Here is a 24517-nt window from a genome sequence, read left to right as displayed (position 1 = left end):
AAAAACAACCCTGCAATAAATTTTGTCGTATATTTGATATTATGGAGTTGTCAAAGTGGCTGCATGTGATAAAAAAGTAACTTGAAAAACCTTACCCAAGTCCAAATAATCTAAAATAATTCTATGCAGGTTCTGAGTGGAAAAATGTGAACAAATGAAAGTAGTATGTTGTGTATAAACTCTTTATGTTGCATTTCCCACAGCAAAAAAAGTTTGAACTTGTATGGATAATAAAGACAGAACCACCGTAGTAACAGCTTAGTGACGGTGCTGAAGGAGGAGTTTGGTTTCGGCTGGTCTTCCAGACTTTTGGGAATGTAATATTGCGTAGTGTGCTAGGCAGGAAAGGGGCACAGACACAGGTCACTAAATATTTCTGTTTTCTTTTTCGCTATCTAACTGCTCTTATTCTGGTTTGTTAGGGTTCAGTATCTTCTTTCCAAGCCCCCAGTTTATCTAACAACTGGATGTAAATGCCACATATTATACCCACAGTTTCAAAACTAGTACTTTAGGAGCATGCTGTCAAAACAGGGCTGTTTGGATCCCCTCTGTCACATATAGCCGCCCAAGTTACTTGCCTCTCTGATAAATGGTTTAAAGCCATGACATGCACAGCTTATTCAGAATTTCCAAAACAGAGAGAAATGAGTATTTTCTGATGTTTCAGACTCTTAAACAGCTTCCATTTCCAGAGGTAACATGGATGCGACAAAATTACAGCCCACCATACTTTTCTTAGAAGAATTTCTGCAAGTCTTCATAATAAAAGTAGAAATTATCTGAGAAAATATATACAGCTAAACTTGGGAAGTCTGAGAACACCGCAGGACTAAGTTTAAGCATATGAGGAAAAAAAAAAGAAAAAAACAACCCTGCAATAAATTTTGTCGTATATTTGATATTATGGAGTTGTCAAAGTGGCTGCATGTGATAAAAAAGTAACTTGAAAAACCTTACCCAAGTCCAAATAATCTAAAATAATTCTATGCAGGTTCTGAGTGGAAAAATGTGAACAAATGAAAGTAGTATGTTGTGTATAAACAAGACTTTTGAGAGCCTCAAATTGTTCTAGTTTGTCATGAGGTGGAAGTTTAGTATGTGTGTAGATATTTACAGAACGAACACCTAAGAATTATGATTTCGTATAGAGATATATTTAGGTGAAGAAATATGCGCTATATAAAACGGGTTAATGTATCCAAACGTATTTCAAAGAGAGAGAACTGAGGGGCTGGAGATATAGAGATTTGTTTTCTGGAGTGTCACACACAGTTTGAAAACAATTACATATAGTAGAGATTAGCAGCCTTTTCCTCCTTGTAACGCGGGCATACAGGTTCTATGTCGGTACTGGTCTTATTAAAATCAGTGCTACGGCACCAGAGATTAATTTAGCTGTCGTTTTCTTTTATTATATGCCCCATATTTTCATCTTTATCTCTGTAAGAAGAATACTAATTTTAGTGATTCAAATACTGCTTCATTCGTATCAGGGACTGCGCAGCCAGACCTCTAATAACTCTAAGCCAACAGAATTGAAGCACAAACCAGAGACACCCATACAGCACTGTACCAAACCCCAGAAAGTATATTCCCATCAAAAACTACGGCGGAACCTGGAAAATTGAGCCATACAGGATTTCACATTCCTGAGGGATAGGCAAGCTTCACCCCTCATCCTCTAACTGAATAAGAATACCAGTATTTCACTCAGTTCAATGAAGAAAAGATGTGTTTATTGGGAAGCCATCACCCAATATCCAAAAGACTGCTGTAGAATATAGCCATTGACAAAAATTATTATTTTCAGAGTGAATTTTAAGATTTTTCAAAGTCTGTGATCTCCTTTAATTCCAGAGCTCTCTGAAACATAATCTTCCACTTAAAAAGAAAAATAAATTTCAAGAGGTTTGTGTTTGTTAAGATCTCTAATTAAAAATGCAGAAAGGTAACATCTTTCTATCTTTGTAAAGATGGCAACTTGTTCATCATTTGCCATCTTAGCCAGCCTTTGGTACCTGGAGGAAGCACAGCTGTGGACTCGTTGCATTTTTTGGACATTTGAGATCCTTGCACAACCATAAGGCACAAGACAAATCAGATTAATGCTTCAGGCATGAGAGTCATTGCAATCTTGCAGCCAAATAGCTGCCTGCTGAGCCAATTCTACTGCCAAAGATCCACTATATCTGACCACAGGGAGGGACAGCTTCGGGGCAGCATGATCTGGCAGACCAAGCTGTGGACTAAGAAGAAAGGACTAAACTCAGCTTGACACTGATTTCTTCCACATCCTGCATGGAACCACAAAAGCAAATCTATGCAAACTCAAGCAGCCGCAGTAATTACCTACTACTCCCATTGACTTGAATATGCATTCTCAAGGTACTTTAGTTTTACAGGATCTGCTTCAAAAATCACTGTTGGCATTGGAAAGATTCCCACTGTTGGCCTCATAATTTGGATCATGCCATACATTTCATTCACAGATTTAAAAATGCAGTGCAAAATGAGGCTTATATTGTTTCCCATGACGTATACGTCTGTGGTAGCATGTCTGTACTTCTACGAGCATGCACATGCATTTTCCTCTGTGAGTATAGTGTAAAATTGGGAAACACGCTGTGTAACAGTTTTGTATCTCCCAGTGAATGGACTAAATAGTTGTAGTGCACCAGGGATTTGACTGCAGAACGGTGATATTTGCCCCTATTTTTTTTGCCCAACAAGTCTCCACGATGTGAAAATTCCTTGCCTGTGTAGAAATTTACAGGAATTGTCAGGAAGACCTTTTCAGAGTTTGGCACTGGTACAGGGATCGGAGCAGTCTCCTTGTTCACCATTCAGAAAAACATTTTTTGAGTGACTAGGCCTGCACATATTTTCACAAAAGGATTTGACAGCAATAAAGTTAGGACAGAGAGACCAGTAGATGGAACTGGTGCTTGGCAGAAACACAAGGTAGAGCAGTTTGGAAACGCTGAATACAGAGATGCTTTGCTGGAGCTCTGAGCGCGGACATCTGTGAGTACAAACTTCGTTGCTGCCTTTGCCTGTTAATCCATTACTGCCCAAATTAACAAGAGGAATGACATATGCAATAAATGAGGTCTAGGATCTCTGTCCATATATTTCCTTCCCAAAGAAGATTTTGAGCCATGGCAAAGGTTCAGTCACTCAGCAACTTCTTAGAACCTGGACTAGGTGTTTTATTCGCAAATGTCCATATATACTGTATCTAACACCATACCCCATTATCCTGTACTTTCTGCATATTAAACCTATATGGTAGGTCTGAGTTTGGTGGTGGTGACATCATGGAAGGGTGGTAATGTCAATAACATCCCTATACTGTAAAGGAGCAAGATTCGTTTTGTAGAGGCCATGCATAGTACAAACAAACCCCCTGTTTATATTTTCTTGAATTAAAAAGTATAGACTGCAGTGATGATGTGACTTTTTAAAAAGGGTCTTCTATGAGTTTCCCATCTGCTAGATACATAGATGTCATAAAGAATCATATATCTTAACTATTATTGTCCCAGAGCTCATCATTATTTGTCCTGACAAGGGAAAGAAAACCTATGGTTATCATGTGTATGTAAGATGTACACTGGAACAGCACCTTCAAGTACACAAATAAGCAAACAAAGTTTTGACAAATCTATATATGTATATATTTATATATCATGTAACTAACCACTAGTAAACAAGATAGGAAAAGTATCATTCCTCACCTTCCTTGCTATTTAAAGAGAAATATTTTGCATATTTGACAGCACTGGCAATGATAATTTAAGAGCGCCACTATATTAAGTTTAAGAGCACTGCTTTTAACCATTATTCTCCAGGCATTTTTCAGTTCATTCAAGTCAAGGAGAGTTCTGCATGTGAAAGAACATCAGAGAGGTATCAGTAAGATGTTATCATCTAAGGCACTGAAACTCAAAAATTAGTGCAGACAAAATGTAGGTATGCTATAAAGATGACACTAAAGATAAAAATTGCTGTGTTTTTTATAGACAAAATAATTGCAACAGTTTTTGCAAATGTAGGCAAATTGGAAATGATGAATTGCAGTCATAACGTTGCTCTCATGTCTGGTAGTTTCTAAAACAGAAACCACACTTTCTATTACTACGGATCACACAAACTATGTGCTAAAATAATAGAAGTTTGTTAAATCCCATTTCAATTTCCAAACAGATAATATTGGACAGGATATTGGACAAACTGCAGATACCTGAGGTACTCAAATACTAAAACTTTTGTGTTTATTATTATTTAACCTCCTAGAATATGATCACCACTTAAGAATATAAATCTGAACTGATACATTTAATTTTATCAGTACGGTATGCCGTCCACTTTTACAGCAACAGAAAAAGAACACACGTCTTTACAATGTTTATAACAAGCAGAATTAAGGGAGGATACAAAGTCTCAAAGTTGTTACACAATTTCTTTGTTATGCAGGAAAAACTCCATAAAACACCCCATTTCAAAATCTGTTTCTTATTAGGCAGTTACATAAAAAGAAAATAAAAATGCCGTGTGATTTACTGATGTGCATTCTGTCCAATTCAGATTAGTTTATCTCTTTTCTCTGCCCACATTTGAGTACTTTAAAAATGCATAGCTATAGCCCTTTTCTGGTAGGATTTGCAAAACAACTTTCATTTTTGACAGCACTAGGAAAACTAAGCATCAAAATCTAAGCTATTGAGTAGCGCAAATATAGCGTGCAAATTAAGAAATCACTTATCGTCAAAAGCAGTGGTAACAAATGGGGTCTTTCTAACAAAGGCCGGATCCTGCCATCGGTGCTCCCTTCTTGTGCACAATGTTTTCAACATTTTGAATGTATCTTGTGCATGCAGGGCCATCTCCCTGTAGATCTGTCCTCAAATTTAGATAAAATAAGGGAAGTGCTTAAGTTTCTGTGAATGCTTAAGTCTGCTCTTTTTCAAGAAAGCACTTACATGCGGACTACACCATAAAACACTTGCTGTGTTGAAATCTCCAGTAAAGCAGAACTAATTTCATATCACCTGTTCCTTAAGTAACAGAAACAGATATGTGCACACAGAGCAGAGGGCACTGATGAGATCTGTCTGGGATGCCATACGTACATGTAATCACGCACGTGCAAGGAGATGAAAAGCACAAGAGGACGGCCATGAGAAGGGTGGGGGAATAGACAGCCTGCCTACTTTTTGTGAGGAGACTGAGAAAACCTGGGTCAGTTAGTCCTACAGAATGAATGCTGAGAGAGGATATGATTGCAGTCTATTAATACATCCTGAGATAAACACCAGGGAGGGAGAAGAGCTATTTCAGTGGAGGACAATGTTGGCAGGAGAACAAATGACTATAAAGAGGCCATGAATTACACTTATCCTGGAAATTGGAAGATTTCTAATTACGAGAGGACTGAGGTTCCGGAGCAGCTTCGCACATCAGCAGTAGCGAGGGCAAAACACTGAAATGTTTCCCAACTAAAGCTTGATCGGTTTACGAAAGGGACTGTGTGATATGGCTGCCTGTAACTGTAGAAGCCTGCGTGCAGTGAGCAAGCAGATGCCTCCCGGTCCTGTGTTCCTTCACTCGTTACTTACTAGCTCACAGGCCAGCCACAGAGTATGCTCTGTAGGAAGTCTTTTCCCTGGTTCACAGAGAAATTGAAGACATTACTAGTGAAATCTTAAAAAAATTACATACAGTGTGCAATTTAAGTAAATTAATCTCTCTACAGGAACTTTAATTTGTTTGCATCTCCTGGATTTCTGTGGGTATGTCTCCAATTTTCATTAACTGTTCTTCACTCTCTAGTGCTGCAAACTGTACAAATACCTATGAAGTAAATAATGCATTTCTGCTCCAACTCTGGCACGTTCACTTGGGACTGTCTTGCAAGCTGCATCTTGCACATACTGATCATCAAGGGACCTATTGCACGCACTTGGTTTCTTACACAGCGCGGCGCAGCCGTCTCCCACAGTTTAGCACCCTCTTTCTCTCTGCCGCATATTTAGTAGCTGTAGTTTTAATCCCCTTATTAAGTAATGTATGCTATTATGTGGCCCTATCACTATATTTTGCTGTAACATGCTAAACTAAGTACATTAAACACAGAAGTATACAAACCAGAGTATTTCCTAGCAAGGAAAATTTCGTATTTTTTTCCTAAAGAAAACTGCCTTATGCAATGTATATTGAAGTAATATGAAGTAAAAACATTTTCGAGTACCACACCCAAGACTGCAAGTGTACTTTAGTTCCACAGTTTTCGCTACAATTAATGAAAGATATACAGCTAAAGTCTATGAAGAAAACAGTTTACTCTATGCATAACAGCAGGAGGAATACACTCAGCTAAAGCTCATCTGACATTAGACTTGATTTCATGCTGACCCTGCTCAGCTGGCAGATGCTTTTCTGCCTGTTTTGGCTTATATATGTCTGGCATCCTCAACAGTGAATTAACCGTAGTTAATTCTATGCAGATTAATTCAGCTGAAAGTCACACATAAGAGGGTAGGAGGTTAAAGCCATAGTGAAGTGGATGCCAGTAATGTCCACATCTGTATTTCTAGAGTATTGGCAGCTCTTTAAATTCCTTGGGACTCTACATAGAATATTGTTGGAGTTGTGAAAGTTTAAGCCAGCAACACGCCTGCATCCAGCTGAAACCTGAGAGGATGGAGAAACCTTGCACGCTGTGGCTTGGAGCCTCAGAAAAAAAAAAAATTGCAGATTGGTGCGCGGTTTTAGTGCACAGTGGTTTATACCTCTTTCTAAGGAAATAAATACTGCCAGTTTTGCCACTACAAAAAGGTTCTGGGAGTCCAAGACGGCCACATTTGCCAAGTATAGCAAAACCTCTTCTATGAGATGGAAGACATTTTGCACCAGATATACTTGGAGCTGGTGTCACTGCAACACTGATTCAAAGTCCTCATCCAGTGAAACAATTTCTTCTCCTTTAGCATATGTAACTTGTTATGTTTTATTAAGTGCCATTGCCAAACTGACTATATAGTGTGCTGCTTGAAAACGTATTTTATATAAACTCTGTGATAGAAAATTACATAGTAGCCATTTTTAAAGTCTTCAAAATCTACTTATCATGTGCCTAGATTAATATCTCTTGTAATTCTTATTAGGCAAATGAAATAGCATATTTTTTCCATCAGCATTGTGATAAAGAATGTATTAAAAGAACACATGGCTAGCTTGGCACTTTGTCAAGATATTTCTTCAGTGCTACTCACTCTAAAGAACTATTTCAGTCAAATTCTGTGTTACTAAATTAAGGAATGGTGAAAATTTCATGAAGATTTTTCCAGAATATTGTATATTCCTTACCTGTGGGCAGTCTTTGATGTAGTGTCCCTTGTTAAAGCAGAGGTGGCACAGGTAGTTAGGAGGTGGCCTCTTGCTGGGTTTTCTGGCTTCCGAAGAAAGGGATAGGTCAGAGAAATGCTCAGTGAGGGAGCTTAGCCCATCCACAATGTTATTAAGAGAGCCATAAGGCGATGCACTCTTGTACAGACTGCTGCTCAGAGCCTGCAAAAGAAAAGAAAAAAAGTCACCTGAAACATAGTACCATATTAATGATTATTCTGAGACTGAACTGGGTAGGGGAAGGATAAAAATAGGAGGAAAAAGGTGAATTTTTTTTCATTAAGAACATGACTGTATATTTGAGGAGAGCAATACACAGGTCATTAATAAGGAGGCTTCTTGAAGGCAGTGCCATGGAGCTGGTCATCTCACTGCTGAGCAAATTACTGAGCTTGCCATGGTTCACTTAGTCCAGCTTTTCCACTAAGCAACAATTGCTTTCTTGTGCTGGATCATACCACAGTTGTGGTACAGTTAGAATATGCAGGCAAAATGCTGGAAGAACAACCCACAAATGGGAATGTTTTTGCGTCCAGAACTACTTACGCAAAGTCAAGGAAAGGAAAAGAACACCAGGAAAAATGTAAAGTAATTTTTAACGTCCAATCTGGTTAATGAGATAGTCAACATTTTTGAGTCCCAAGTTCAAACAAAAACAAGAAACGTTCAGATCTATATCTGTCTTGGATTTTCTAAGGGTAAACCTGCTGTGATTTAAACATTTCATGATAAACAGTAAATACCCAGGGTTTTTTTACTGCAACTCAACAGGACCTTCACTGTCTCAATCTGCAAATCAAAATCAGGAGCTCCTAATTTGCCATTCTGTAGTTTTAGAACAGCAGGAAACCCATAATCACCTAAATAGCTGACCTCCCTAATGCAGATAACAAGGATTCATTCACTTTAATGTGTTAAGGCTCAAAAGAAACTGTGTAGTAGGAGTTTCAAAAGTAAATAATAACCTAAAAAAAAACCCCAATCATGGTAATGCATTACTGTAGAAATAAGACCAATTCCTCTCCACCCTGAAATGATGGGCCATATTTGACAGGGTGTTTCTACGTTAGATCTGATACACCGCACAATAACACGATGCTCATGTCATTCTCCTGGCATCAGAGAATTACCGCTCATTTATGGGAAAGCAAGGTAAGAAAAGGTCCAACCTCTGCCTCTGTGGACACCTTGTTTTTCAGTGCTATTAAATCAAAATATTTCAATGGAGTCTTTATATATGTCATATATGTTTTCATATGTTTATATGTTATATACACATTGAAGACATATATTGAACTTTAGTTAGAGATTTTGTGAAATAAATCTGAAATGGAATTATATTTATCTTGGAGATCTCAAACATTCAGGATATCTGCACCATGAGTGTGTTTGCTTGGTAACAGTCAACAGCTTCAGCTCTAGGCACAATTACCTGGATGAGTCCCAGCTATCACTGAATCCCACTCCATGGCAAACGGTGTATATTGCAAACAAAAATTCAGCCTAAGTGGCCACCGCCATTCAGGTAATCTGCTTCACCCACCCTCACTGGAGTCAAACACAACGTGCTGAGCTCCACAGACACCTCTTACAAAGCTGAAGCTGGTGCATAGCAGCAGGACCAGTTCAAAGGGCCGCAGAGTAGAGTCTGCTCTCAGGGGGGGCTTCACACGTGTCCTGGCACTGAAATGCTGTACCCCCCACACAGCATAGCTCTGTGTTGGTGCAAGATGGTTGGCTGCTGAGAGGAGAATCACTCACTTTGTTTCAGGAGTTAAACCCATACATTTTAAAAGGAAAAGCCATTTCAAAAGCTAATGAAAAGGTTTTAGCTGCTTTAGCCATCAAGCAACCAAAGATACCTCCAACGGTCACTGGAATTTATTTTCTAAGATTTATTGGACACTATTGGAATGAGCAATTCTTGGCATCAAATTGGTAAAAGGAAGGGGAAGTGCTATGGATGCCAAAATAGTATTAATTAAGGGTCTTCAAGAAGTTCTTGTCTCCCTAGGAGCCACTTTCTCTTACGTACACTTGGAATAATAAAAAAATCTTTCTTTTTAAGAGCCCCTCTTGCCAAGAGATTTTTAAAGTCCTTCACATGCATTACACCCATCAGTAACTTTGCAAATTCCCTATTATCTGACTTTTATAGAAGCGTGGGTGTATGGACACACAGAATGTGTGAAATCCCAAATTCTTTACCCAGTGCTGAAATCTGGAACATCCCCTGGGGATGTAGAATATGTAACTGCTGTCCATCAGGAGGCTGCTATTTCTGCCCCCAGGGGCAACCCAGTGACAAAACAAAACAAGACATACCTATCTGATGCCTTCAGTGGACATATGGACAATGACAATTGGACATATGCCTTGCAGCGGTGACTATTTTCTTTTCTACATATCCTTTACACTGAGCTCTTACCCCCATTATAAGGGAGCAATTTGGCACCATGACTGGATATGATGTAATTCCCTCCTACACCGACCCTTCTTGGGGTCTTTCAGGTCCATATGTAAGGGTTGCAGTGACCACGGTTTTGCCCGCTCTGTCAGCAAACGTTTACAAACTTTTGTTTCTTTCAAGCGTGGCAGCCAGAAGCCTTGTCAAAGGCCAGGATCCCACCAGACGACAGGCTGCACTGATGCTAAATCATAATCTTAGCAGCCACCAACGGCTCTGTGGCCAAAGCATTACACATAGCTCTGGAAGTGGCCACCTCGTTCAGCCGGCAAGGCATTTGCGTGACACGTGCCAAAGCTGGACACGCCAAAATGCCCAGTCTACACAAGCCACCATGAAACACTTCCCTGTAATCAACTTGAGGCCCAGTGTTAAGAAAGGAAAAGACACAAATATAACATCCTAAAAGATGACAGTGAAGGAGAAGATGGACATTGGCAACGTCGCTGGTGCTTCAAAGAACAATGAATTCGTTAAGGAAAATTCCTAGTCGATCACAAGATGAAGCCCATCCCTCCTGGTGTAGAGTCAGGCAAACTGCTTCAGCAGTTCCTGCCAATCTGACCTGGAAAATGGTCTTAAATCAGTTTAACTCTGCGTCAATGTGAAAAACACATCAATCTGGCACTTGAAAGATTCTATAAAGAGCACCAGCTCAAACGGTGCTACATCCTGTTCCTAGCTGTGGAAGTCTCCAGTTCTTCAGAAGGAGATGAGGAAAAAAGCCATTCCAAAAAGCCAAGTTACATAATGAGGGTAGTGGTGGGAAAGTTCATCCCAGCCCCTGGAATCAAATAGCGGAAGCCCAGGAACATATAATGCAGGTAATGAAAGCAAATGATGATTTGGTCCATTCTGTCTTTGTAGAAGACAAGGGGTGAATGAATATTGCTGAGATACATAAAACAGGGTGGGTTTTTTTGTCTGGGGCACTTAACTGAGCAAATCAGCAATTCAGCCCTTACTGTTTGCACTGGTGCAAAGGGGATTTTTAAGAAGGGTTTTGAACAAAATTTTTGAATTAGCTTCACACTCAAAGGGGATGTCCAGGGGATGATCAGAGTGACAAGGATAATGTTAATGGTCTCAGGCAGATGACAGTAGAAAGAAAAATAGAGAGGAAGGGGGAAATGCATCCTGACTCATTCTGGTCTCAAGTCTATTGGTACACATCTGCGGGGTGGCAGGGACACTGCTCCTCTGATGCATTCCACCAAAAGCAATGACTGTTTTGTGCTCACAGTGTGCCAAACCTATTTCTTTAAAAAGCAGACAAATACTACCTCTCAAATGGAGTCTCATTTTGAGCTGTAACAGGATAGAAAGGATTTGGCAGTGAAAGGGTTAGTGCTCTCAAGAAGCCAAAGACCACACTGCCTGTCCTTTTAATTACAAGGCTCATCAGGCCAGCTGCAATGAATCCAGGATTTCCTTATCTTGCTGTACTGGGAGGATGGGGAACCTGGTGTTAAAACTTAGAAACTGGCTTGGTGGAAGTTTGAGCTGATAATGTAAGTTTGTTTGTTTGTTTGTTCTTTTCTTTCTTCCTATGAAACTTGTTGACTGAGTTGAATGTGAACAAAACTGAAAATGTGGTGGTGTTCTTTCCAAAGGTAACCTCTCTGCTCAGTAGATCTTTAAACTCTAAGTGTTAGTGGTGTTGGGAAGTAAGGCTTCCTTTGTTATTTGTTTGCTAAGTGTTTCCAGTTAAAGGGCAAGTAATCTGTAAGGTTGCAGTGTGGTCTTTTGTGCAAGAGGCAGCTATTGTCTTCCAGAGCTTTGTTACTCTGACTTCCAGTTGGGTAACATATGTGAGTGACTCAAGAGTTCCAGCATCTAACTCACCTCTAAGAAATTCCTAGTTAAGTGAATGATCTGGCAAATGCTTTTGATTCCCTTGGCTGGTCCTCTCCTTTCAGAGACAGCTTTGGGGATTGATGTGCCAAGAGGTGGATAAGGAAACACTGAAACAGAATTTATCTCTTCAGCTTCTTTTTTTAGCAATGGTATAATGTTGAAAATAGGGGCAATGGTACTGTTAGGAATATGCAATGAAATGGTTGAACAAAGGACCAGTCCCACTGGTGTGGCTCCTGCTTTAGCTGTAAAGGTTTTTGGTTTTTGTTTTAATGGGTAGCAGAAAGCACTGATAGCATGATAGTATCTCAATTATGACAACATTTAATTCTGCCCAAAGGGATAGGATTACCTACGTTCCAGAACTGCTGATATTAATAAGTGATGGCAACTTGTTTATATGGGAATGGCACCTTGTTATTAGGACTTACAGAAGTTAAGAAGCAAAACTTTTAGGTACGGGACTGGAAATGTAGAAGCATAACTGGAAAATTCAGCTTCTGCCCCAAGTTCAGTTTGTCGTTGCTGGACCCTTAAGGCAGCGATAAAGGGGTACAGATCCACCGGTTACCTGAAGCTAGAATGACCTGTGCTGGTTGAAGTGGTTGATAGGCTGCACCCAGCCAGTGTATTTGTTTGATGCTCTTGAGGTTGGTTGTTTTCTTTTTGGGTTTTTTTGTTGTTGTTGGTGGTGGTTGGTTTTTTTAAATTTAAAAACTATACTTTGAAAAACCATTTCCCTCCCCCCTGAAAAAAAAAAAAAAGAAACCAAACTACAGTGGTACCCCTACACAGTGTCTCAGCAGTTAAAACAGAGGAGAGAAAGAAATACTTAAACTGGCCAAATGAGCATGAAGAAAATGCAACTTCTTGCCCTCTTTGCAGTCATCTGCTGTTTAACTGCAATAGCTAGAACTGGATAGGAGAAGCCACGCAATGCTCCCAAACTGTCGGATTCTGTGCATAGTATCCGTCATCAAAGATGTCCTTCTTTGTTCCTGCTAGTCAAAGGATTTAACACTGAAGTTGGCAGAGGTGACTACTCCACGTTAGCAGGATAATTTCCTTTGGATGTGGCATCGGTATTGTGACTATCCCACCTGAAATCCAGTGAGTTAACATTAAAAAAAGCAAAACCCAAACAAAAAAACCTCACAACAGTCCAATACTAAAAAATTCTTCCCCATTTACAGCTGTTTAAAAGTCTCCCTAAAGGACTTGTGAAAGAACCTGATCAAGCCAGAGTTAGTATGATTTGTGCTAGTGGTTCTCTTCATGTTTGTTTTAGTTGCACACACTTAAGTGAGGTCCTGTAGTATTTCAGTATTCCTATAACGTAGCCCAGTCATCAATTCTTCCACTACATGAAATAGCCTGTAATTGAAAAGCGATGAGCAAAGAATTTCTGGATGACTTATTTTTGCTTTAGTATGTTGCCAACCTAATAAAGCAAACAAAAATAAAGCAGTCTTAACTTCCACAGTTAAGTTTAAGTCAACAGGCGCCATGGCTGTTTCAAGTTTGTTGGAAAAAGGAGTTGGGTTGCCCTATCATCAGTGTGGAAAAAGTAAGGTTTTCATATCCTGTAAATTATAAACATTCTCCAGTCTGTGAAGCGTGTATGATGGTAACCAGGCTAGCCATGTTAATAATTAGCCCTGCACTGAAACGTCAAAAGGTGCTTAAGTTATCAGCTTGGATTTTCATGAAGATAAGAACTGAGTACCCTCCCCATGCTGTGTTGTGAATAAAACAGTAGGATAGACAAGTCATTGCCCTCACTCAGTTGCAATTTTCATGTCGGAGGAGAGGGAAATCTGAAGCTACCCAAATGGTAATTCAGTGGCTTGTACATGCTAACATACAAAACTTAACCTGAGGGCCTATATCTGTCTTCTCTGCGGGTGCCCCAGGCTTGCTTCTGACCTAGGATTTGTCTGTGGGGCCATGCAACATGTGTGAAAGCACAACAGTTGCACCTGAAGATGATCATGTGTAGAGAAGAGCACTTCAAATCTGTGACTTTTCTGTGCTTCAGCTCTTTCTAAGTTGTCAAAGCAGTTCCCCTAAAGAAAACGTTCAATACAGGATCAATGTTTATGGCCAACCTCAAATCCTTCTGAAAATAGAGGGATTAAATGAAAATATTGTCATAAATTTAGTTGTATTAATTTGAGCCAGAAGAAATAGAGAAGTTTAATTACCAAGGCTGAACTGGAAAACCTCAAAAACTGCTCCTGTATGGCTTATGTCTGCTTTAGGTCCTCTGATAAATTATAGACACTTTTACAGAAAACAGTTTGTTTACTCAGTAACATTTTATCATTGGACAAGTGCAAGCAAAGCTCATCACTCAGTGAAGAAAATGTTTGCCTAGAGAAAGGGGGGGAAAAAAACAAAAGACTCCGGCTCATGTTTTCTTCCGAAGTCAATGTTTAAGTCAGCTGTCAAAAAGTCTCGTCTTTGGGCTGACTTTAGTAAAATGTGAATTACTCAAGTTCCTTATCTAAAAACACAGATAAATGTAGATTAGCCAAGTAAACCTTAATTAATACATTCCTGGCTAGCTAGATTAGCCAAGTATACTTTAATTCATCCATCTTCTGTAGGGGGTTTTATATAAATACATGCTTATATTAAACTGCTAACACTAATGGCTACTTTAAATATTTTCAGATAGATGGTACTAGGACTTTCCTTTTGCAGAAACAGTATCTTAAGAAGGTAACCATGAACGAGGCATGACTCGCCAGTGGTTTTGAAGCGAGTCAATGCTAGGGTGATGAATCTTTAATCCAGAAGATAGATCTATCTAATTTAGTTATCCCAGATCTGACGGCTTGGCTGGCTGTGGCTTCTCAGGCTGTAATTGCTCATCACGGCTGAGACTCTGCAGAACAGTGAGTGGTGCAGCACGCTCCTCTGTGTATGACTGGCATACCTTCAATTCACAGCAAGGTTGAAGAGCAATGCATGCCACCATCTCGCCTTGCTTTAAATACGCTGATCTTTAACATTTTGATCCAAAGCTTTCATGAGTTTCACAGATCTTAAAAAAAACAAAAAAAAAAACCACCTGCAGCTCCCTGTCTACTATACAGGGGTTCAGAAGTAACAGAACACTGGCAGTGAAGGAGTTGCTCAGTCACCATCTTCAGGCTTGCTGAAGCTCAGGTAAGCCTCCTGGCTCTCTGCTAGTGGTGCGATCCTCTTTATTCCAGCCTCAGGGAAAGGTTTGCTGTGGATGTCAGTGAGGACACTTGTTTTACACGATGTAAGGGTACCTCACAAAAAGTCTTTAATGGCAGATGTGGGAAGGTGGGACAGGAGAGAATAGAGATTCCCTCTGGCCAGAGGTGCACAGTCTTGGAGGAACTTTCTAAATCTTGCACCAAGCTCTGCAGGGATCCTTTTCATCCACTGAATGCTAAACAACTGCCCACTTATGTTAAAGAGAAGCTCTAACACACAAGCACTCTATTAGGGACAACGGAGAGCATTCACATTGCAAATTACTTTAACACATCCCCACAGGAGCTTTCATTCCTGGGCCTGTCCCTCAACTACCTGCAGCTGAGTCCCGCCCCCACAGGCTGCAAACCACCACCCCCTGACCTTTCAGAGAGCAGGCCGTGGGGATGGCCCCCACCAGATACCTCAATCCCTCCTCGCGTGGTCGAAAAACAAGCCTATTTTGTGGATTTTGAGACAGGGTTCTCGGGTGGGGAGGAGATTATGAAGGCTGTACAGCATAAAGTGAGGGGAGAAACGGATGGACATGTTTTGACCCCTGCACTTTCTGTTAACATCTCTGTTTCCTGCAGGAAATCTTGTCTCAATCTGACCTGCAGTTTGAAAAACAAGAGTCGGGTTTCCTCTCATTTGGTGGGTCTTTCGACACTCCAAACATAAGAAAAATAACACCCAGAAATAGATATGTGCCTGTTTAAGACACTCTTAGGAAAGCATTTACCTTCTGTGCAGCTCTTGCGTGATGAAAGGTTTTGCTAAGAAATATCCATTTTGGGTTAAATAGAACTTTAAGTCCGAGACAGTTTTGTTTATATCATTTACATTCAGTAATGCCTTCTTGGCACAGAAAACTCTGTGATGGCTGCCAAAGTTTAAAAGAGGCAAAGCTAAGGTCACTGTCAGAGGTAGAAACAATACATCATCTGCCCAGAACGGGCCCCTTGCAATGCGCTTAGGGCCTCAGTTCCTGCACTCATGGGAAGACAAAACTTTTATTAAATTGAATATAGTGAGGAAAATAAATTATTTCCATGTACCAAATGACAGGCTGGAATTTCATTTTGTGACTCCAGCTTTTAGATAGTTTTATCTACATTTATAGCCATGCTCTTAATCAGTTGTAATACAGCACAGCTTGAAGTGTGATCTGAGCAAGTAAACCTAAACCTTCACAATCTGCTTCAGATAAATTGTAAAATAACAATCAAGTAATTTGGTTTCCAAGTAGACTGCAGGACACCCCCCCTGCCCCCGCCGCCCAGGTTGGATCTGTTAGAGGAACGAATCTATTATTCTATTAATATCGGTTGCAATGTATGTTGGTGAAAGATGGTTAGAAGAACACCTCTGTACTTCAGGGGCCACTGATGCTCAAACCCTCTTAAGAGCTCTTACTAATCCCTCTTTTTTCAGGATGCAATGACTGTTCAATAGTTCCTTTTCTTTCCGTTCAGCCACAGGTATCCACAGCCCTAATGAATACACACAAATAATTGCCTAGCAGGCTGGCTTAATGAGAAGAAATATAGGCTCTGACTCCCCTGCTACAATCTCAAACAAGTTTAGAAACCTGGAACCCCTGGGTTGGCAAGAGAAACCTATGGGAGCAAGATGATCCCTTTAAAATGCTTGCTTGGCTGGCAGTTAGCTGGATGAGATGTAAACACAGATTTCCAGATTCCTGTGATCCTTCTAGGGTATTGCACTTGTGTTCATTCAAGAGACACCAAATCCTGCCATGTGCAGGGAGTAGGTGTGGGTGGTCGTTTAATACAGCAGGAACATATTTCTGCTTTGGATAGGAGGGCGAGAGCCCCAGACCATGCGGGCATTGGCTGATCTTCAAACTAAATCTGTGGAAACACAAAATGTATTTCCTAAGATAAAGGTTTTGGAAGACCACGCAGCAGCTCTCCTATCAGCAGCACTTTAAAGAGCTAAGAAAAAGGGCCTACAAGAGGCTCCTTAAAATTGCTCTTAGTCAAAGTATTGGATTTGTTAGTATATGCTTACACCAAAACACATGACAGAAAGTAACGGGCTAGGCTTGCGATATGTTAAAACTTAAAAACCACCAAAACTCCCAACAGCTGTGCTGGCCTGGCTAGACAATGAGGGACACGGACAGAGCCCAGGCCTCGTAAACCTGCATTTATTCTGCTTTCCTCAAGTGAATCTGTCTATAATTTTAGGTTCTACTTTTAGTAGATCACAGATTGTTTGTAATGTTTCTGAGAATAAAAAACGACCTGCAGGAAAAAAAAAGTCATGTAAGTTGTGACACTTATGAAATACTGTCAGAATTATGTCGGCATTATTGTAAGATTTTAATAGCTTTGTAAAACTTAATCAGTTCCTCTGATCCACAATAACCTCTCTGGAACCCAGACAGAAGCTGAAGTTAATGGCCATGAAGCAAAGACTTACATTCTTCCCATTTTATTTAATCATTTCATTGTGGCTTTCTAAAAGAGGCAGAAGGGCAATTCAGGAGAGTGGCAAAACGGGCATCAGGCTGCTGGCAATTTTCCCAGGGAAAAGAAACCGAGGAGAGGTGCAAGTATTAACCGTTATATTTCACTAAACCATTCAGAAGCTTTGAGGTGACATCCAGTATCACTCTTTAGGCAGCATTTATATGTATACATCCAGTTTTGATAACAGAATACATTTGGGTTTGTTTCTATGCAAATACATATTATCAGTATTGCATGATTTAGCTTTGTAGTATCTGTGTCTACACCTTTTTGAAACTGCACTGTGTCACTGTTTTTCATGCTTCTTAAAGTAGCATGAAAAAATCCACTGGTCTTAGATTTAAATATCGCCTAAATCAGGTGTCAGGGTCATTTTATGGCCCACTTAAACTCTGAACTAGAAAGTTTTTCTTCACATTAATCCTCACTTAGTGACTGTCAAAAATGTGATCTTTTCTTCTAATCTTTTATTACCAAAGTAACAGGACCATTGCTAGAAGTTGTTTGCTATCTGTTTCGTACAACTCCACAAAATCTGCCAAACAAACAACAACAATGAAAAGAAAGAAAAACAAAAAAAAGAGAGGGGTCGGCTTTTGGATAAAAACAGTTTTGTACACCTTTTGGTTAGCTATTCATTCCACACACTTCATAAATGAATATATTCGATCAAGTCAGACTTGATTGTCTGATCATTTGTGCAGTTCATTGGAGTAGCATCTTCCTTTTCTATTCTGAATAACTGAGTCTGTGTCTGCAGAGCAAAAGGGGAAGGGATGAAAAATCATTACCCAACACCCAGTTACATCACCCCTTTGTTTGGGTGCCTTGGGATGGAAGACACTGTAAAGGCATAAAATAACTGTAACTGAAAGCTGTGTGTATGAAATAGAACTGTAACAAGAATTCTACATGCTTTTGCCCCCAATTATGGGTTGAGGGTTTTTTCTATGTGTTGCCTGGTAAGTTTTTTCAAGACGTGGATGTATTTGTGAGACAGAAAGTGAATGCCAATGCTCCTCTCAATGAGGATTTGCATAAATGCAAAATCCCAAGTGATTTGGAAGAGTTGGCAGTAATTTTCGACTGATCAGGAAGAATACATATAATTGGTCTATTTTCTGTTGCTAGCTTTTTTTTTTGTGCCTATCAAAAAGAAATCAATGGTAAAGCAGAAAGCCCATATCCCTCTTCTGGAAGACTTGATTTAGGTTCAACAATTAATATTTTAGTTCTCGACAGCTCTCCAAATATGGTTCAGCCTTTAATGGGATACTAAGTAGCTGCAGAAGACTATGGTGGATAATACCGTTGTTGCCATAAACTAAAGCCCAGCTGTAAATCATGTTTGAACTAGTTAAAGCTAGAGGTAGTGCAGGTGTGCTGCAGAGCTACAGCAGCGTTTGCTTGAGGTGTGGGGAGGGTAAGGAAGCAACAGAAGAGGATCTGGCTGTTGGAGTAACTTCAACGCATCTCCATTTCTTATTATTTCTGGGAGCTCTCTGCTGTTCTTAGGTAAGGAAGCCCAAGTAAAAGCAACGTAACTGTATTTAGAGTACTTGCTTAAGAGAACCAAATTTGGCTCTTGTGAATTCCCTTCTGCAATCAAATTGCTGTTAGGTAATTCAGCTTCAGTGTGAAGAATATGAAGGGTATCTACCATATGCAGTACAGTGCACTTAAAAAAAAAAAAAGTGTAAAGCCATACCTAGGGGATACAAATGGAAGAGTATAACTTGTATGATAACTTGAGTCTCCTACTTCTTTTACAAAATACAGATCTTATTTTCAGACTCCACTTCCTATAGTACATTCACATATGGGGCTGGGTTTTTTTGTCTTCCCTGGCAAAAAAGGGTGTTTTCCAAAGACAGAAGTAGCAAAGCAGGAGGCCACAGCTGCAGAAATAAGAACAGGGAGCAAAAAAGAATGCTTCTAGACTTAAAAACCTGATTTTTTTCATTTTAAAGCACACCTCCAACTGGAGTTGGAAACAGAGTAGTTGTTAGCTCAAATACCTGTAATAGGATCTGAGACTTTGAGTCCAGAATAGGGAGTGGGCTGTGAAAGCTGCTCTTCGTGCGCTGAGGCAATATCATCAAAAGGGCTCTAGAGCTGGCTGTGTGGGAGGACGGAGGAGGCTGATGCCGCCAAAATCCCCAAACGCATATTGTCTCCCAACTAACAGAGATTCAGCTCCTTGGAATCTCTTATAAGGACCAATGTGACAACTGACATTTAACTTCTTGAAAAGCAGTTTGAAATGAGTTGACTGGCACTTTTAAGTAGCCACAAAATGTTTGTAATGTACAGTCATCCCAAGGCAGAGAGCACAAGTTCCTCCAACACAGGAATTGCTGAGCTATTGTCTTTTCAATACAATTTGTAGAAGGATAAGGGCACTGACGTGCTAGTGCTTAAAGCAAGAATAGTGAGAAAAATGAAGATGAGGAAATCAATCAAATAATAATCACTATTATTAAAGGATGCCTTCATGTTCTGCCGGCAACCTGTGTGCTGCACTACTCTGACTTTCAATAACTATGCTTAAATAAGAGGAGATAAAACTCTGGTTGTTTAGTCTGCAAGTGAAAAGCAAGAAGTCCTGACTGCAGTGCTGAGCACATTAAGCACTCCGTGGATAAGAAATACGCTCTGTGTTAGAATAACTAATAATATTGCACAAAATGAAGGGAATCGGAGATGTTTTAGAGCATATGGCAATTTCTGCTAATCCGTACCTCTGTTGTATTTGCCTTAGGACTGTACTGGTTGGGAGCAGCCTCTTACGAGGTGTTTTGTTTTATCTTTTAAGTCTTTTATTCATGGCTGTTCTCAGAGATATGACACCTAATTTAGTGGGTCAATTGCCTGATCTTGTATGGCAATCCCTGTATTCTGTGATACTATGAGAATGGTGAATATTTATTTATTTATTTTTTTTTTAAATCTCAACTTGTTCATCAATGACCTGGACGAGGGGACAGAGTGTACCCTCAGCAAGTTCGCTGGTGACACAAAACTGGGAGGAGTGGCTGATATACCAGAAGGCTGCGCTGCCATTCAGTGGGACCTGGGCAGGCTGGGGACCATGAGAGGTGCGTATCCGATTACTTCTTGGGAGTAAGTGTCTGTAGAGCAGTGTTTACCTGAACTCTGAGAGAACTCTGAGAAATACGCACTTTCACTAGCAATTTTAAAACTGACAGTAGCTGCCTGTATGAGATGCTTAAATATGACTCCCCATAAAAACTGAAGTTATCATCTAGCACAAATGCAGCTTCCAGTACCATTGAAATAGATAGTAAGAGGAGTGTGGCCAGCAGGGCGAGGGAGGGTATCCTCCCCCTCTACTCTGCCCTGGTGAGACCCCACCTGGAGTACTGTGTCCAGTTCTGGGCTCCCCAGTTCAAGAAAGATGAGGAACTCCTAGAAAGAGTCCAGAGGAGAGCAACAAAGATGATAAAGGGACTGGAGCATCTCCCCTATGAAGAAAAGCCTTTTTTTTTTTTTTTTTTTAATTCCCCAAAATTTCCTGTCCAAGTGAGTGACCTGCACCTTACTGTAGCAGACTGAACTAGCTCATGTTCTCTCATTCCCAGTTAGCTCCCCTCTTGTCTATAGGGACTGGATCTGGAAGTCCCTGAGTCAGAAACATTAACTACTTTTTTTTTTTTAAGAGTTATTATTTTCTAGTCTAGTACATGCAGTTATTCATGCTTAAATAAGACCTGCATTAGATCCAGAAAGTGGCTGCCATAGAGGTTTCTAGAAGGAATTCCCTTCTTGAAAGACACGCAGAGTATTGCACATGGGCAAAGAATTCATTAGGACACAGGCTCCTTCTCATGTGTAAATATTGGCTTGTACTGGAGTTGGCACTCTAGGTTCAAAGAAACAAGTCTGATTATAATAAATATGGTAATTTCTAGTTACCAGTTGCTGTATCTTCTAGACCGAAGTCAGCATTGATCTGGTAGGATGCCTATTACGAGTACAGAAAAATACCATCTGGGTCTCTTACACCCTTATTCTAGGTTTCTCAATTATATCACTCAATGACACAAAGCCACAGTTACCTGGCTGTGTCTCAAACACATTAAAACCCCTGTAACCAGCCCCACAACAAAACCTCAAATGCTTGGCTCCGATGGGTGGTGTTATAATGAGGGTGGAGCTCAGTTCAATAGCCAATTTAATGGATCTTAATGTTCTAACATGCTTTCGTTTCATATCTAGGACAATAAATGCTGCAGTAAAGTTTTATTTAAAGCGGGTCTGTTTTGCAAAATGAGTCTTGCATATGGAACAAAACACTCATTGTCGCTTTACTGTTTAAACCTTTATTATTGCTTTTTTTTTTTTTACTGGTACAATGGGCTTTTATGCACCAAACAGCTGTGTTCATCATGTTTATTTAGAAGGCGTCCATTGTAGTAGAAAAAGTCTGGAGGACAAAAATCTTGAAGTGCAAGACTACTCTGTGGGTGCTGGCACTTTTTTTTTTTCTGTCCAGTTCTTTTGGTCAGCATGCAAGTCACATACACAGGCACTGCCATGCAGACTTGCAAACCCTGTATAATAGCAACTTTTCACAAGTGCTGTCTCTTATCCCAAGCGTTCTCCTCCTGAAATTTTCAATTGCAAGGCAACATACAGGACGCGTGACTATTTTACACCCTATGATCCTATCGTTTCTCAATCTGTTGCTATTTTGGCCCCTCGTTAGGTCACTTTCCAAATATTGTGTACAGCTATGTGCCAATCATTGTCACAGCTCGGCTCCAGGCTAAGCCAACCCAGGACAAAACTGGGAGGAAAAAAACCCGCCAACCAAAGCAAGCACTGTGTAGAAAACAGTCAACAGTTTAACTGTGGAAAGCTATGTGTTGTTCCAAAGATAGCTTAAGCCCACTTGATGCAAAGGCAGCATACAGTACTAATGCTCCCCAAAATAATTTTACGCAGTTGAAATACATGGTGTATACCCAATGGCATCTGCAAATAAACAGATGTTAGAATCTCAAGAATTAAGAGTATGACATTGTAGGAAACTCTTGGGTGAGTCCTGCCAAAAAATCAGTCTAGTTTCCAGTTTCTGGAGAGAACAGAGCATCTAACATTGACAGAACTTTTTTTGAGCAACAGTATCTCTAGCACCTTCTAAACCTTTGAATGAAAGCTGCTGTGTAAGCAGGCAGTGTTAGCCTAGGGAAGTAAAGGGTTCCCTACTTTCTTTGGGCTATATCCAGCAGGGCAAAGGCATTCCCATGCCGTATGAGATGGCTGTGCCCCCTTCCCTCTTTTCAGGTTACCCTGTATTAACATGTAGTTCAGGTAAAGACTGGAAATATAGAGATGTCTCTACAGTCAATGCTGCTGTTGTCACAGGCTGGAACAAACTAATAGGGTTGATCTTTTAAAAATGTTAAAATATCTGTCTAGAATGACACAGCTCCTTGTTCCCCGAAGGGTGAATGCTCTGGGCTTTCTACAGAGCTGCCATTCTCAGTTGTTGTCATTCATGTGCCTCAGGAAACTGCAATGAGGTTAAAAAGAGCAGAACAAAGTTGCATCCACAGAGCTCATTGATGATAGGAATCCATGCAGAAACGCAGCTAAAGGTGAGTGCTGGGATCCGAAAGCAGCACGGCTGGGGGGGGGCTGCAAAGGGGCTGACCGCTTGGCACTGGAGCAGGCCTGGCATGCCAGGGAAATGATTTTACAGAAGAAAGGGGAAAACAGTTTGGGGTGGAAAAAAAAATGGAAAGAAACGTGAGCCAAGTGGAAAGGGAGAGAGTGTGACAAAAGGATTAGCCCCTACTTGCAAACAGTACAGTAGAAGCTGAAAATGAACTCGGGGGGAACTTTAAGGAAAAGAAAACTGTTTCTCAGAGGCTGTTTCAAAGGCTTCCTGGACGTAGCCTCCATTTACTTGTTTTTCCTTTTTCTCCCAAGAAGAAAAAGGACCCACTGTGAGCAGAATGTATCCCGACTTGAACAAACACAGACCTGAATGGAGTCCCAGTCTGGAGAGAGTCCATGTAGGCCAAACCCCTGGAGTCTTATTGCTACCTGGGCACCACGAAACTCGTTAGCCAAGCAGAGAGGGGCAAAAGCTGCAGTTTGTAATCAACAGGTAGGTAGCTGGAAGTTTAAATTCCACCTCCCGTTGGTCCTTTAGCAAAATTAATGTGCTTGTTAAATCTGGGTATTTTTAAACTGGGTACGTTATGTTGTGTTTAATAAGGCTGAGTACATTGGACCGAATGGATTTTGAACTATATACTTTCAAAAATAGTGTCTGTTTTGAGACTGGATGTGCTTTGTGAAATTCTTCAGGATGAAAGAATTTCTAATTAAGGAAAAAAGAATGTCTGTGTATATATAACTCTGGCTTTTAACTGTTAACAGCTATAACACCAGAGCAGTTGGGGAATTTGATTTGGTTTTCGTTAACAAACCCCCTACCTTTGCTGACGGAACAGAAACGTGTATTTTGACTGAGAATACTTTTTAAACCTGCGCTTAAATGTAAGTGGCGCTGGGAAGACTCTGACATGCCATTTTATGGGAAGCGCCAGAGCGGGTCGGATGCATAGCCCATCTAAGCCTCGTCAAATGGAGCTCTCGAACGTCTGTGGCACGAGCTCCGCGGTAGGGAGTGACAACATTCTTGGGTCTTTCCTGGAGAGGCTGCGAGCTGCGGTGTGCGAGGTGCCACCTTGCAGTGCCTCCCCGCGCGTGAAGTCCCTCCAATGCAGAAGTGCTTGACCTCAACAACTTCCTGTGACAGGGAGTTCCACAGTGAATTGTCTTTGCATACCCCAGTTTTTCAGCTTCCTTCCCTTTGGTTTCATTCAGCCTTGCTCTTGTGTTACGAAACGCGCGCAAAACTTTTTTTCACACTTGTTTTTGTCACATTCCTGTTTATTCCTTTTAAATAACGCCAGCCTCTGACCTCGAGCTGTGTATATTCTTTAGATTAAGCTCTTTAAGGATCGCTTTAAATTTTAAAAAAAAAAAAAGGGGGGGGGGGGGGGGGGGGGAGTTT

At 40.5% G+C, this 24517-nt stretch overlaps 1 protein-coding gene across 1 annotated transcript in view; it reads right to left on the bottom strand.

The window, feature by feature from the left end:
- ZCCHC24 (zinc finger CCHC-type containing 24) overlaps nt 1–24517 on the bottom strand; it is a 112488-nt gene that overhangs the window by 87512 nt on the left and 459 nt on the right. The window contains exon 2 of the mRNA XM_009641957.2: nt 7372–7572. Coding sequence (XP_009640252.1) covers nt 7372–7572 — 201 coding nt within the window. The remainder of the gene's footprint in view (nt 1–7371; nt 7573–24517) is intronic.

Source organism: Egretta garzetta, unplaced genomic scaffold (assembly GCF_000687185.1).
Source record: "Egretta garzetta isolate BGI_Z169 unplaced genomic scaffold, ASM68718v1 scaffold56, whole genome shotgun sequence".
Lineage (NCBI taxonomy): Eukaryota > Metazoa > Chordata > Aves > Pelecaniformes > Ardeidae > Egretta > Egretta garzetta.
The sequence above is the reverse complement of the archived record's forward strand: the minus strand, read 5'-3'. Positions and strand labels throughout refer to the sequence as shown.